Source organism: Olea europaea, chromosome 1, assembly GCF_002742605.1.
Source record: "Olea europaea var. sylvestris chromosome 1, O_europaea_v1, whole genome shotgun sequence".
NCBI classification, from domain to species: Eukaryota; Viridiplantae; Streptophyta; class Magnoliopsida; order Lamiales; family Oleaceae; genus Olea; species Olea europaea.
Genome location: NC_036237.1, coordinates 19,191,668 through 19,204,865, shown reverse-complemented (window position 1 = coordinate 19,204,865; position 13,198 = coordinate 19,191,668). Strand labels below are relative to the sequence as shown.

Sequence of the window (13,198 nt, the reverse complement as noted above, 5' to 3'; positions counted from 1 at the left end):
AATAAAATATTTCCATACACATGGCATAATCCCATTTTCATCCAATGTTTTAATTGAATTGAGAAACTAGTTTCCAACTTCTTCAAATTGCGATATTTTGGTGCTAACTTATTCGAATAGACTTTTTCTCAAATCTAATATACATGATTAATTACAAACTAATCCAACGAGTCCAATATTGTTATATTTATCTTCACTCTATTAAAATCTAAATATTTGACCTAAAAATCTTGAATTAAACCATATATCACTTTAATCCCCCAACTTTTCAAAATATTAAAAATATAGCATATAAAATAATTAATTCAAGAACATTGATTAAAAAACATAACTAAGAGTTGAAATAGATAGCTGTAGGTGGTTTCTAATTCTAATATAATCATCCATAAATTGATAAAAACCACTCTTTCACAGCTTTCTTAAATTGATTTAACATAAATCAAATCAAACTCTCTTTTGTGTTACATATTTCGAATTCCATACGTAACTAATAAACTTGAATCAAAATTTATTCCTTGTGGAACATGCTCTAAACTCACTAAATTATATTACTCATTAATGATCATGTTAGGATCTTCCTCTAGTTGCTCAAGGTGATTTTCGAGCTCAGTTAACCTTTAAACACCGAATCAACACCAAAAAAATTGAAGAGACCGACGGCCGTCGCTGCTTGCTTCCTATGGTTGCTATTCTTCCTTTTGCTTGTTGTTTCATCACTCACTTAGGATGAATACCACACATGTAAGGGTCACAAAGACACAAGCAAGAGGTAGAGAATATCAATCAGTAGGATGCACGAAGGAGAAGAAGAAGGCAGCCACTCTCTCTCTCTCGGGTTCTATAAAAAACGAGACAAGTAGGAAGAAAGAGAGTTACCAATATATATAATAGTCCAATGACAAACTTAAGGTAAGTTATACATATGGTAAGTAGGCTCGACTAGGGTTATGGCCCAATAACACACCAACAAGACACAAAAGTTTATTAGCCATCCAATAGGTAAAACAACGTTAAGTCGGGTCATCCCATTATTCAGTGTTGATTTATCGTTCAGTCATTCATGTCGATTGATAAAACTGATTTTTATTATCGCTCGGGAGGTCATTTGACAACAGATGTCTAACAACCTCCACCTTGGTGTCAAAGGACCTACAAAGAGAAAACGTTTTTCATTAGTGACACCTCTAATAGAAAATCGATAAAATTGGAAATCATTTACCTATACCGATGTTTAGAAGCTCCTTGCAACTTCTAAACTTTACCAGTGGCAGCACTTTCGTGCCCATATTTGAAGGATTATATTGTGTGTGAATTTTTTCAAGTCTTACTAATTCTTGTGATATTATATCCCTAATGAAGTGTAGCCTAACATTGATATGTTTAGTGCGTTCATGAAAAACAGGATTCTTACACAGATGTATGGATGACTGACTATCAGAATACACAACCACATACTCATTCAAGACACTTAGTTCATGAAGTAGACGTCTAAGCCATAGAGCCTCTTTAATTGTTTCAGTGGTGGCAATATATTCTGACTCTGTAGTGGATAGTGCAACTATGTGTTGTAACTTTGATTTCCAACTAACACACGAATTTGATAAGGTGAATACGTAAGAAGAAGTTGATTTCCTACCATCCCTATCCCCTGCATAGTTAGCATCTACAAAACCCTTTAATTTCACGCTTTCCTTATTAGCACTAAATTTTAGACCTACGTCACTTGTACCCTTCAAATATCTTAAAAGCCACTTTAATGCTTCCCAATGTTCAGGACCTGGATTAGACATGTACCTACTGAGAGTACTAATAGCGAATCCTAAGTCTGATCTAGTGCAAACCATCAAATACATTATGGAACCAATCACATTTGAGTATGGAATTTTACTCATGTATTCCACTTCACGTTCATTGTAGGGAGCTTGTTCTTTAGATAGAACAAAATGGTTTGCAAGAGGCAACGTGACAGGTTTGCAGTCACTCATATTAAACATTTTCAACACCTTTGATATGTATGGAGACTGATGCAAGAATACAATGGAATTTGACCTATTTCGTTCTATTTCCATGCCTAGAATTCTTTTAACCTTTCCTAGGTCTTTCATGTCAAATTCTCCACTAAGGTATGCTTTTATATTATTTATCCACTTAGGAGATGATCTAACTAAAAGCATGTCGTCCACATAGAGCAACAAGAACAAATAATTGTTATCAATCTCGTTGTGTTGAAAATATAGGCAGTGATCGAATTTACTTCTTTGAAATCCTATAGTAAGTACAAAGGAATCAAACCTCTTGTACCACTGTCTAGGTGATTGCTTTAGACCGTATAGGGATCTCTTCAGAAAACACACATAATCAGGTTTTTACTTGTCTTTAAAACTTTTTGGTTGATTTATAAAGATTTGTTCATCAAACTCTCCATGTAAAAAAGCGATTTTTACATCGAGTTGTTCAAGTTCCCAGTCAAAGAGCGCAACCAATGCGAGCATGACCCTAATAGTAGTATACTTGACAACTGGTGAGAAAATCTCGTTATAATCAACACCTTCTTTCTGTGTGTAACCCTTCGCTACTAATCTAGCCTTAAATCTTAAGGGTTCTGTACTACTAGTACCTTCTTTAACCTTAAAGACCCATTTGCAATCAACAATTGATTTATTCTTAGGTCTCGGTACTAACTCCCAAGTTTGATTCTTTTCTAGAGAACTCATCTCTTCTTTCATAGCCTTAAGCCACTTCTTAGATTGACCACTATTCATAGCCTCTTCAAAAGTTTCCGACTTCCTATCAACTAGTTCTTCGTAACTAGCGTATGCAAAATCCAATTCAGATTCAAACCCGAACCTCCTAGGTTCTCTTGTTTGTCTTCTCTCTCTATCTCTAACTAAATTATAGTTAGCTAATGAATTTTCTTCCTCAGGATACTCTTCTATCACTACTTCATTTTCCTCTTCAGGTTCTTGGACCTGAATCTCCACCTCACTTGAAGTACTAGGTACTGATGTGTTAAATTTTCCTAACTCCACCTTAAACCGATTTCTTTCTTCACTTGATTCAGTTTCACTTACTGGTTCGATTTCGTTCTTTAGACAAGGCATCTCTTTCTCATTAAATGTGACATCCGTACTCACGATGATCTTAACTCCTTTTTGGCTTCTATCCCATAGCCTATATCCCTTAACCCCTTCGGGATACCCTAGAAAGACGCACTTCCTGGCTCTAGGTTCTAACTTTCCCTCACTTTGATGAGAGAAGGCAGCACAGCCAAACGCTTTAAGCATTGAGTAGTCACCCAATTTTCCAGACCATTTCTCATGTGGATTATCACCATTTAATGCAGCCGATGGAGTCAAATTTATCAGATAACAGGCAGTTACAACGGCTTCACCCCAAAATGACTTAGGAACCCCAGAACTTAACATCATGCAGCGCACTTTATCTAGTATGATCCTATTCATTTTTTCTGCTATCCCATTTTGCTGGGAAGTATAAGGAACAGTTTTGTGCCTTGTTATTCCACTTTCTTTACACATCCTATCGAATTCAGCATTACAGAATTCTAGGTCGTTATCTGTCCTTAAAAATTTGATCCTCTTGCTAGTTTGGTTTTTCATTTGTTTCTTCCAATTGTTAAAGTTATGGAAGGTTTTAGTTTTGTCTTTCAATAGATAGACCCACACTTTCCTGGTGTAGTCATCTATGATAGATAGGAAATACTTATTCCCACCCGATGTGGGATTACTAGCAAGACCCCACAGATCAGAATACACATATTCAAGCATGCTTTTAGCCTTATGCGTACTGGTGGAGAACGACACTCTATGGTGCTTTCCGAGCACACAGTGATCACAGAACGATAGGTCAGACACACAGTCATTACCAAATGCACCTTTTTCATTAAGTAGCTTAAGTATTTTAATGTTTACGTGTGCAAGTCTACTATGCTACGTATGTGTGTGATCGATTTTGGCGGAAGAAATAGAGGAGTTTAATCCTCTAATTACTTCCCCAGTAGTGATGTAAATATCATTTTTTTATTCCCTTAATAGAGATTAACGCACCCTTCATCATTTTAAACATACCGTTTCCAATTTTACCGGTGAAGTTGTCTTTCTCAAGTCTTCCTACTAAAATCAAATTCCTAGATAATTCAGGAATGTATCTAACTTCCTTTAACATGTACACAAAGTTATTACACAAAACTACTTGCCCATCATTAGATTCTTGCAAGTTTTCAAACCAGTTTTTTTCAGACGTCACATGAAAAGACGCACTAGAATCTAATATTCATTCATGCATGTGAGAATTAGTAGTTAGATTCAATTCAGTAGTGTATGCGACTGGACTAGTGATCACATAGACTTCACCGTTTTTGGTATCGGAGGTAGAGGATAACACATTTACCTCATCTTTTTCCTTAACCTTTTGGTTTCCCCTTTCTTTATGGCAGTCTTTTATAAAATGCCCTATGCCTCCATAGCCATAGCATTTTCTAGCCTTAGTTCTAGACTTTGACCTAGGTCTACCATTCCCCTTCTTTTTCCAACTATTACTACTTGATTCTCCACTACTTTGGTATCCATCATGACTGGCTTGCCTAAATTGAGTTCTACCCCGCATCATATGCAACTCTCGACTCCTCCTATCCTGTTTTTCAGCCCTCATTTCCATCTCCTTACTCCTAAGAGAATCTACGACAATTTCAAGTGTTAACGTGTCCCTACCATACTTAATGGCATTCTTAACTTCTTTATAAGAGTTCGGGATTGAATTGAGCAAGATTATAGCCTTATAGGTCTCAGACACGGCTTCGTCACAATTGACAATATCTTGTACCAATTTGTTAAATACATCTAAATTATCGTCGAGATCCTTTGAAGGATCCATCTTAAAGCTGAAGAATCGTTCGAGTAGGTAGAGTTTATTCGGTGTAGATTTAAGTAAGTATAAGTCTTCTAGTCTTTTCCAAAGTTCTTTGGTGGTTTTTACTTTTCCTACTTTTCTTAAGATAGCATCATACAAGTGTAATATTATTGAGGTATAGGCAAGCTCATCGGCTTCCTCTTTTTGTTCTTTTGAGATGTCAGGTGTAAAATTGCCTTCGATAACTTTTGACACCTTTTGTTGGACTAATATGCCTCTCATCTTTTGTTGCCAGATAGAGAAGTCCCCTTTACCGTTAAATATTCCCAAATCAAAATTATGTGTTGTCATTGGTTAACACACTAATTAAACCATACGAAGTAGTATTGGGAAGCGTGATAAGGTAATATTTTGTTAATTCTTAGCAAAAGTAACAATGAACCTAAACGCTACATCCACCAAGAAATACCAAGCACTTTAAATCAAAAGAACAAGCACTAAATTAACGCAAGTAATCCTAGTTCTAGCACAAGCAATGGTTACCCTTTCACGGTAACCCCAAAACCTAACGATCACCCCACACGATGATCTTGCTATTGCTGAATTTAAATGGATTAAGTCAATTTACCAGAGTGGACCTATCTGAGTTCGTAGAGTGGAGAAAAATGAGCTTGCTGTTCAATTTCAGTTGGCGTCGCACCAGGGGCAAAATCGTCCAACTTTTTCTGTGTAACCTGAAATACAAAACAAAGTATATCAGCGCGTTCAGGAGATCGAAACAAGCAAGTTACCTGAAGATAGCTTCGTCGGACTGCCGCCCACGCGCCGTCGCCGTCACCCACCCGCCACCTCACCAAGGGCGCCTCGACTTGCTGGTAATGGGTATGACCTCCGTTTGTCCAACCGAGCTTTGGTTTGTGAGTAATTGAAGAATTTCAAATTCGGGTGTAATGTTGAAAACGCGAAAATCAACCTATTTTGAGCCGATTTTTGCCAACCAAGCTCTGATACCAGATGTTAGGATCTTCCTCTAGCTGCTCAAGGTGATTTCCGGGCTCAATTAACCTTTAAACACCGAATCAACACTAAAAAATTGAAGAGACCAACCTCCGGCGCTGCTTGCTCCCTATGGTTGCTATTCTTCCTTTTGCTTGTTGTTTCCTCACTCACTTAGGATGAATACCACACAGGTAAGGGTCACAAAGACACAAGCAAGAGGTAGAGAAGATCAATCAATAGGATGCACGAAGGAGAAGAAGAAGGTAGCCACTCTCTCTCTCTCTCGGGTTCTATAAAAAACTGGACAAGTAGGAAGAAAGAGAGTTACCAATATATATAATAGTTCAATGACAAACTTAAGGTAAGTTATACGTATGGTAATTAGGCTCGACTAGGGTTATGGCCAAATAGCACACCAACAAGTCACAAAGGTTTATTAGCCATCCAATAAGTAAAACAACGTTAAGTCGGGTCATCCCATTATTCGGTGTTGATTTATCGTTCAGTCATTCATGTCGACTGATAAAACTGGTTTTCATCATCGCCCGGGAGGTCGTTTGACAATAGATGTCTAACAAATCATATATGCTTGCAGGATTTTACGACAAGCTTTACCAATAGTTTTCGAAGGAGTTGGTAAAATTGTAAGCACCTTTACTTTATCTTCATCGAAGCGAAGATATTGTTGCTTTGGCAATTTAGGTGCATACACTGGGGCTTTCCCTTTATCTTTACGTTTTTCTATATATCTTTCTTTCTTTCTTTATTTTTTCTTTTGTTCTCAATCTTATTATTTTGTTGGATTTCAGTTTGTATCAAGTTTACCGGCTAGGAGTAAGTGGCAGGATTTTTGTTGTGAACATCTCTCCAGAAATGAGTCTCCATTAGTTATCCACTCTATAATGCGTCCCTGGACTTCTCGTTAGATATTGTTTTGCAAGCTATGAGTTCTGCAGTTAATTGTGCAAAGAAACTCTTGAGAGACTCTCCTTTCTCATATCATTCAGCCTCATGGCTACTTCCTTCCCTAGCCTTCTTCTTGCGAAAGCTCATAGGGACACGGGACACCTACTTTAATTGTGGCCAACTTCTAAAAGAACCCAATGGTAACTTGCTATACCCTCTCTTTGCAGATCCATCAAATGTTAAGTGGAAACTTTGGCACTTAAGCGTGGGGCTTGCCTTCTTCAGCCTCATCTAAGTCATGTACTCATATAAGTGGTACGTCAGATTGCCTTTTCCACTATCCTTTATTGTGTGATGGATGAAGTTATCTAGAATTGGATCATCTTTAGGGTCTGTTCAGTAGTGATTATTAGAATTGATTTTTTTACCATTAGAGAGAAAAGTGGGTCCCACATGTGAATGAAAAAATAAAAAAATAATGATTGGAATAGTGAAATAACGATCAAACAATTATTTTTTGGGGGTGAAAAATTGCTATCAAACGAGGGTTTAATCTCTTTTGAGAATGGCAAGCCTTTGTCATCATAGTCTAGTTCACATGATCTTGCTGGTTGATTCTCATATTCCTCATACATAGGAACAAAATCTGAGGAATTGCTTAGGCTTTATGCCCTTCTACCTTCTCGATGCCAACCCTGTTGCCGTGAGAATTGATTTCTTTTGCGAGCTTATCAAATGTGCTAGATCTTTTCATTCAGCGATCTATTCGTCACGTATCAAGGAAACTATTGTAAGTGTCATGAAAATCTCTCTAGAAATCTTGATTTCGGGCTCAGAAAAACTACCGAACAAACACCATATCCACCAAGGCTCGACCTAAAACATTCCTCTACTTTGGTTGCTCCAAGATTTACATCCACAAAGGATGGTGGTGGTGGTGATTTGCAAGCCACAAAGGCAAGAAAAAACAAAGAGGTAGCAATGGTAATCACTCAACCAAGAAACGGCTCCCTCATTATGTTTTTCTTTCTTCAAAGTACACATATACACCACACGGCTGGGAGGAAATGGATATATAATGGATTAGTCTAGGTTAATAAATGGGCCAAAGGGTAACTGGGCCAACATTCCAAATAACCAATATATCATCACCAATACAAAGCCACAACTTGGGCCATCCAAAAGTGTTGGACCAAGAACAATATTAATCCAATTAAGTTGCTTCAAAAGTTGTTTCCAAGTCGAGCCATCACTGAAGTGTCGATTTAACTTATCCAACATTGGTTTAACATCATCATCCAGGATAAATAGGTATCAAAACCCAACAGTAAGTTTTTGATAGCTGAATGTTGCTGTTATTCTCACAGAAAAAACTTGCTCTGGGATCTACATTGTTTTCACCAAATATTACGTGTAGATCCACTTCTGAAAGGTTTTTGCCATAGATAATTTGTTCTGTTGACGACAGCATTGAGCGGAATTAAGAGCTGTTTGCAGATTCACTGGAGTTTCTTCCGCTGCAGTTCCAGGTTCATGTTGCTGTTTGCTAGACCATCACTTTGTACCTCAACTCAGATTCCTAAAACATTCATTTCCTCCTGATTCAGCTCGACTCACTTATTTTGTCACATGTTCACATTTTATTCATTCATTAGTTTTGAAGTCATGCTTTGTAAATATGTTCATGTGCGTTGTTTTGAAGTCCTGCTTTAGACGTTTTCACATCTGCCTTGATAATGGTTTCTACCAACATGAAATATTATGGAAACAGCTCCCCACCCTTAGTTGGGGCTCTTGCACTTCATGAATACTTTGCTTGCGTAGTTGGGCACACATAAATTAATATGAGTTTGCTTGCTTATTCCACTTTTATTCCTCATTTAACAGTGCACCTTCTTGACTCTTGATGGCAAAAATTGTTAAATTCCAATATTTTACTAGTCTCGGTAAAAGAAAATTGGCGCCAGCCACTTGAGACTAGTGGAATACAATGGGTTAGTTGTAACATGCCAAAGCGTTATTAAATATGTTCAAAATTTTATGTCCAAGATGCAGTCTCAAACCATGTCGAATAGCATGGCTGCTGTATTATATTGCCAAGTTCCACTATGAAAATAATGTTATTTATCATCAATTTTCATCCTTATATCTCGATGACACTGAACTTCTTAATTTATTTTTAAACGAAATCGTGATACATTTTAATATATTGAACCAAGAATCAATAAGTCGACTATGATAATAATCATCACTTATTACAAATAAGTATGGAAATGTCATAGACCCTACCAAACAAATAATTAAAGCAATGAAAAGTATTGTTCAAATAAAAGACATTAAAGAAATCCTTTAATTCAATGGAGGACAAGTGATAATATATATTATAATGTTGTTCAATATTGAATAATTGTAGTTTTATTAGACTTGTCCTTTGGCGTTTTCCTTCACATTTTCATTTTTAAATTAGGAATTATTCATATAATCAGTTTAGATTATGACTAAATAAAAATAAGTGATTGTTAAGCGAATAGTATGGATGGATTTCACAACATATGTGAATAAAAAGTTATTTAATCAACTTGTTTATAATTAAAACAACTGGCATACAAGGGCATACATCTCTTATATTGATTATAATCAAGAATTGATTTTTTGGCTTGAAAAAAGAAATAGTAATTTCAAAACAATAATGTTTTCAAGAAGAAAAATATATTTTATAGGGTAACCTTCACTTGCAGTCAATGGACATTTAGAAAAAATTCAATTAATTTGTTGAATTTTATTTTTTCTTAATTGAGTTATTGAAGTTCAATTTTCTTTTAAAATTCATTACCATCATATTATGCCATCCATCGTCTTCCAAAATGTTGAAAATCGATTAGATTGAACTTGGTAGCCATCTACAATTGGTATTCCACGTAAGGACTAAGCAGCACCATAAACATGAAATTTAGTAAAACGACAATTATATTAGTGTCTATGCATAGATTACAAAGTTAAAAGACACTCTTTCAAACATTCATGACATGACATGTTGATAAAGTTTACATGTCGCACACAACGTATCATCAGTGAAAACTCATTACAAGGGGCATTTGCAAAAATGTCCAATTTTATATGCATCAATTTAAAAATATCCACTTTTGATAACCTTTGTAAAAATTGCCAAATATGATATCAAATTCTCTATTTTATCCTTAATGAAAGAATAAATAATTTCATATTGCACATGTCAAATCACAATTAATGTTAGACGCAGAAATGTCGAGAACAATATTTAAAATATACAGAAATGTCAAATTCAGAATGAAATGTTATTCTAGACATTTATATGTCTCGAACAACGTTTGAAAATGTTGAGAACATTTAATATTGTAATTTGACATGTGTACTTTTGAAATATGAACGGATTCAAATATCGAGAACAACATTTGAAATATCGAGAACATCATTTCAATGTAGCTTTTCATGGAAGCTATTTAGAGGTACTCTCGTCTAAATAATTGTAAAAATGGACATTGAAAAATTTTGAACATTTTTGCAAATGACTATGTCAAAATGAACATTTTTTTGTAATTTCCTCTCCTTACAATATAGCTGTTAATTAAATAATTGCCATTAATTTTGAATAGACAAGTAATAGTGTTGAATTCAATTGAAATTAAATTAATATAAATTATACTAGTAAAAGCATCTAATTTGTCTCCTGACATTGACAATGTTCTTATTTTTATCATTCAGCAGAGTGACGAATTTGACTGTAATGTTGCTAGTCAAGTCCATAACTGAGCGCATTCCACGAAACATCCAAAATGAGGAATAAGCAAGAGACCCTATAAATCCAGACTTGAGCTTCCATTTCAACCATCACCAATCTCTTCTTCTTCGATTGGCCTAAATTGAACAGAAACGATCGTAATTCACAATTGAAGCTGCAACAGAATTAGTAAAATGGATGTCAAACAACAATCTGTGATTCAAGTGCCACAAAAGCTTTCTACTAAAAAATGTGATTCCTCCTCAAATGCCCTTCCTCTACCTCTATACCTTGCTAACGCAGTTTTCTTCACCCTTTTTTTCTCCACCGTCTACTATCTACTCCTCCGATGGCGTGAAAAGATCCGAAACTCAGCCCCTCCACAAGTCCTCACCCTCTCAGAAATTGGTGCTGTCGTTGCCTTTGTTGTCTCCTTCGTCTATCTCTTGGGCTTCTTTGGCATCAGCTTTGTCCAGTCCTTGATCATTCCCCGTGTTTCCAACGACATTTTGAATGAACTGGAGGAAATTGACCAGTTGATGCACAAGGAGGATTCCCGTGCCGCTCCCTGTGCTGCTGCCACATCGCTATCTGATTGCCAAGTTGCTTCTCCCAAGTCTAAATCCAAACTACACAAGATTGATGCTGCTGATCAATTGCCCCTATCGTCGGAGGTGGACGAGGAGATCATCGAGTGCGTGGTGGAGGGCAAGACCCCTTCTTATTCTCTCGAGTCCAAGCTTGGTAATACCCTCCGTGCCGCAGCAATTCGGCGTGAGGCATTGCAGAGGATCAGTGGAAAGTCCCTTGCTGGGCTGCCCTTGGAGGGCTTTGATTACGACACCATACTAGGACAGTGCTGTGAGATGCCAGTGGGTTACGTTCAGATTCCAGTAGGCATCGCCGGGCCTTTGTTGCTTGATGGCAGGGAATTCTCGGTTCCCATGGCCACCACGGAGGGCTGCCTGGTTGCCAGCACCAACAGGGGATGCAAGGCCATCTATGTATCTGGCGGGGCCTCTAGTGTGGTCTTAAGGGATGCGATGACCAGGGCTCCCGTGGTCAGGTTCGGCACTGCTAAGCACGCTGCTGAGTTGAAGTTCTTCCTCGAGGACTCTCTCAATTTCGAGGCCTTGTCACTTGTTTTCAATAGTTCCAGCAGATTTGCCAGGCTTCAGAGCATCAAGTGTGCGATTGCTGGCAAGAATCTCTACATCAGGTTCTCCTGCAGTACAGGGGATGCAATGGGCATGAACATGGTCTCTAAGGGTGTGCAGAATGTGATGGACTTCCTTCACAAGGAATTTCCGGACATGGATGTTATTGGCATCTCTGGTAATCAGACATTCACTTTCCTCCTCTTTTGTTCTCTCTTCAACAGTTTCTAGTATTCTCAAGTTAAACAAGCTTATAAAATTTGTTGACATGCTAAATTCATTATATTGTGCATTTCAGGAAACTACTGTTCAGACAAGAAACCGGCTGCTGTGAATTGGATTGAAGGTCGGGGTAAATCAGTTGTTTGTGAGGCTATCATCAAGGAAGATGTGGTGAAGAAGGTCCTCAAGACTGATGTTGAGTCCTTGGTGGAGCTCAACATGCTCAAGAACCTTACTGGTTCTGCTATTGCTGGAGCTTTGGGTGGCTTCAACGCCCATGCCAGCAATATTGTCTCTGCTATATTTATTGCCACTGGCCAAGATCCCGCACAAAATGTTGAGAGTTCTCACTGCATCACCATGATGGAAGCTGTCAATGATGGAAAGGACCTTCACATCTCTGTCACAATGCCTTCTATTGAGGTAAATTTCATTGCTGAATCATCTTCTAAGATAATGGTTGTCTTTGGTGCGACTACCAACTTAAAGAAAAAAAAGAAGCAAAAAGAGAGATCTGCTGTTAATTTTGCTATTGTTGAGTTCTTTCAGGTCGGTACAGTTGGAGGTGGGACACAACTGACCTCTCAATCAGCTTGCCTGAACTTGCTTGGAGTAAAGGGAGCCAGTAAAGAGGCTCCAGGATCAAACTCAAGGCAGTTAGCTACCATTGTAGCTGGGGCCGTTCTTGCTGGAGAGCTCTCTCTCATGTCAGCACTTGCTGCTGGCCAACTCGTCAAGAGCCATATGAAGTACAACAGGTCCAATAAGGATGCGTCTAAGACTTCATCTTGAGGTTCCTATCCCTGAATAAGTTATGGCTGATGAACGGGGCAGACTGCACATATATTGTTATCAAAACAGTGAAAGTTCTAACGCACATTTTCGTTCTTGCTAAATTCATGTGTTGGGTAAAACTAAAATTGCAAGAGATTGGATTAGAGTCTTCCTTTGTTTATTGTACTATTCTTTTGTACACTTCATAGATTTACATTTGTGAAGGATGTATTGACCACCAAGGTATACCCAGGCTTAGTTATTCACCAACTACACCACAATTAATTAACCAATCGACCCAAGACATACAAAGCCTCCCACTTTTCATTGCCAAGAGATCACACACTTAGGAGACCACAAAGGCAAGTAATAACTCAATGACAATTACCACAAACAGAAGTACGGGAGAAAGTGAGAGGCAGAGAAGTAGAAGAAGCAAAAGCCGAAAATCTCACACAGAGAAGTAAAAGGGGCACACGGTCATATGGAAAAGGGTAGGAGACCCAATTATATTCGG

General features: G+C 37.6%; 1 protein-coding gene across 1 annotated transcript; it reads left to right on the top strand.

The window, feature by feature from the left end:
* The first annotated feature begins 10,722 nt into the window (after positions 1-10,722).
* Positions 10,723-12,927, top strand: LOC111396504 (3-hydroxy-3-methylglutaryl-coenzyme A reductase-like). The gene is made up of 3 exons (XM_023022927.1): positions 10,723-11,863; positions 11,984-12,330; positions 12,457-12,927. The coding sequence occupies exons 1-3, from the start codon at positions 10,723-10,725 to the stop codon at positions 12,697-12,699; spliced, it is 1,731 nt and encodes a 576-aa protein (XP_022878695.1). The 3' UTR covers positions 12,700-12,927.
* The last annotated feature ends 271 nt before the right edge of the window (positions 12,928-13,198 follow it).

Bases quoted from the DNA above. Each gene is read 5' to 3' on its own strand.
- LOC111396504 (XM_023022927.1), top strand. From the start codon at position 10,723: ATGGATGTCAAACAACAATCTGTGATTCAAGTGCCACAAAAGCTTTCT. The intron at 11,864-11,983 runs GTAATCAGACAT...TGTGCATTTCAG, and splicing joins GGATGTTATTGGCATCTCTG to GAAACTACTGTTCAGACAAG. The intron at 12,331-12,456 runs GTAAATTTCATT...GAGTTCTTTCAG, and splicing joins TCACAATGCCTTCTATTGAG to GTCGGTACAGTTGGAGGTGG.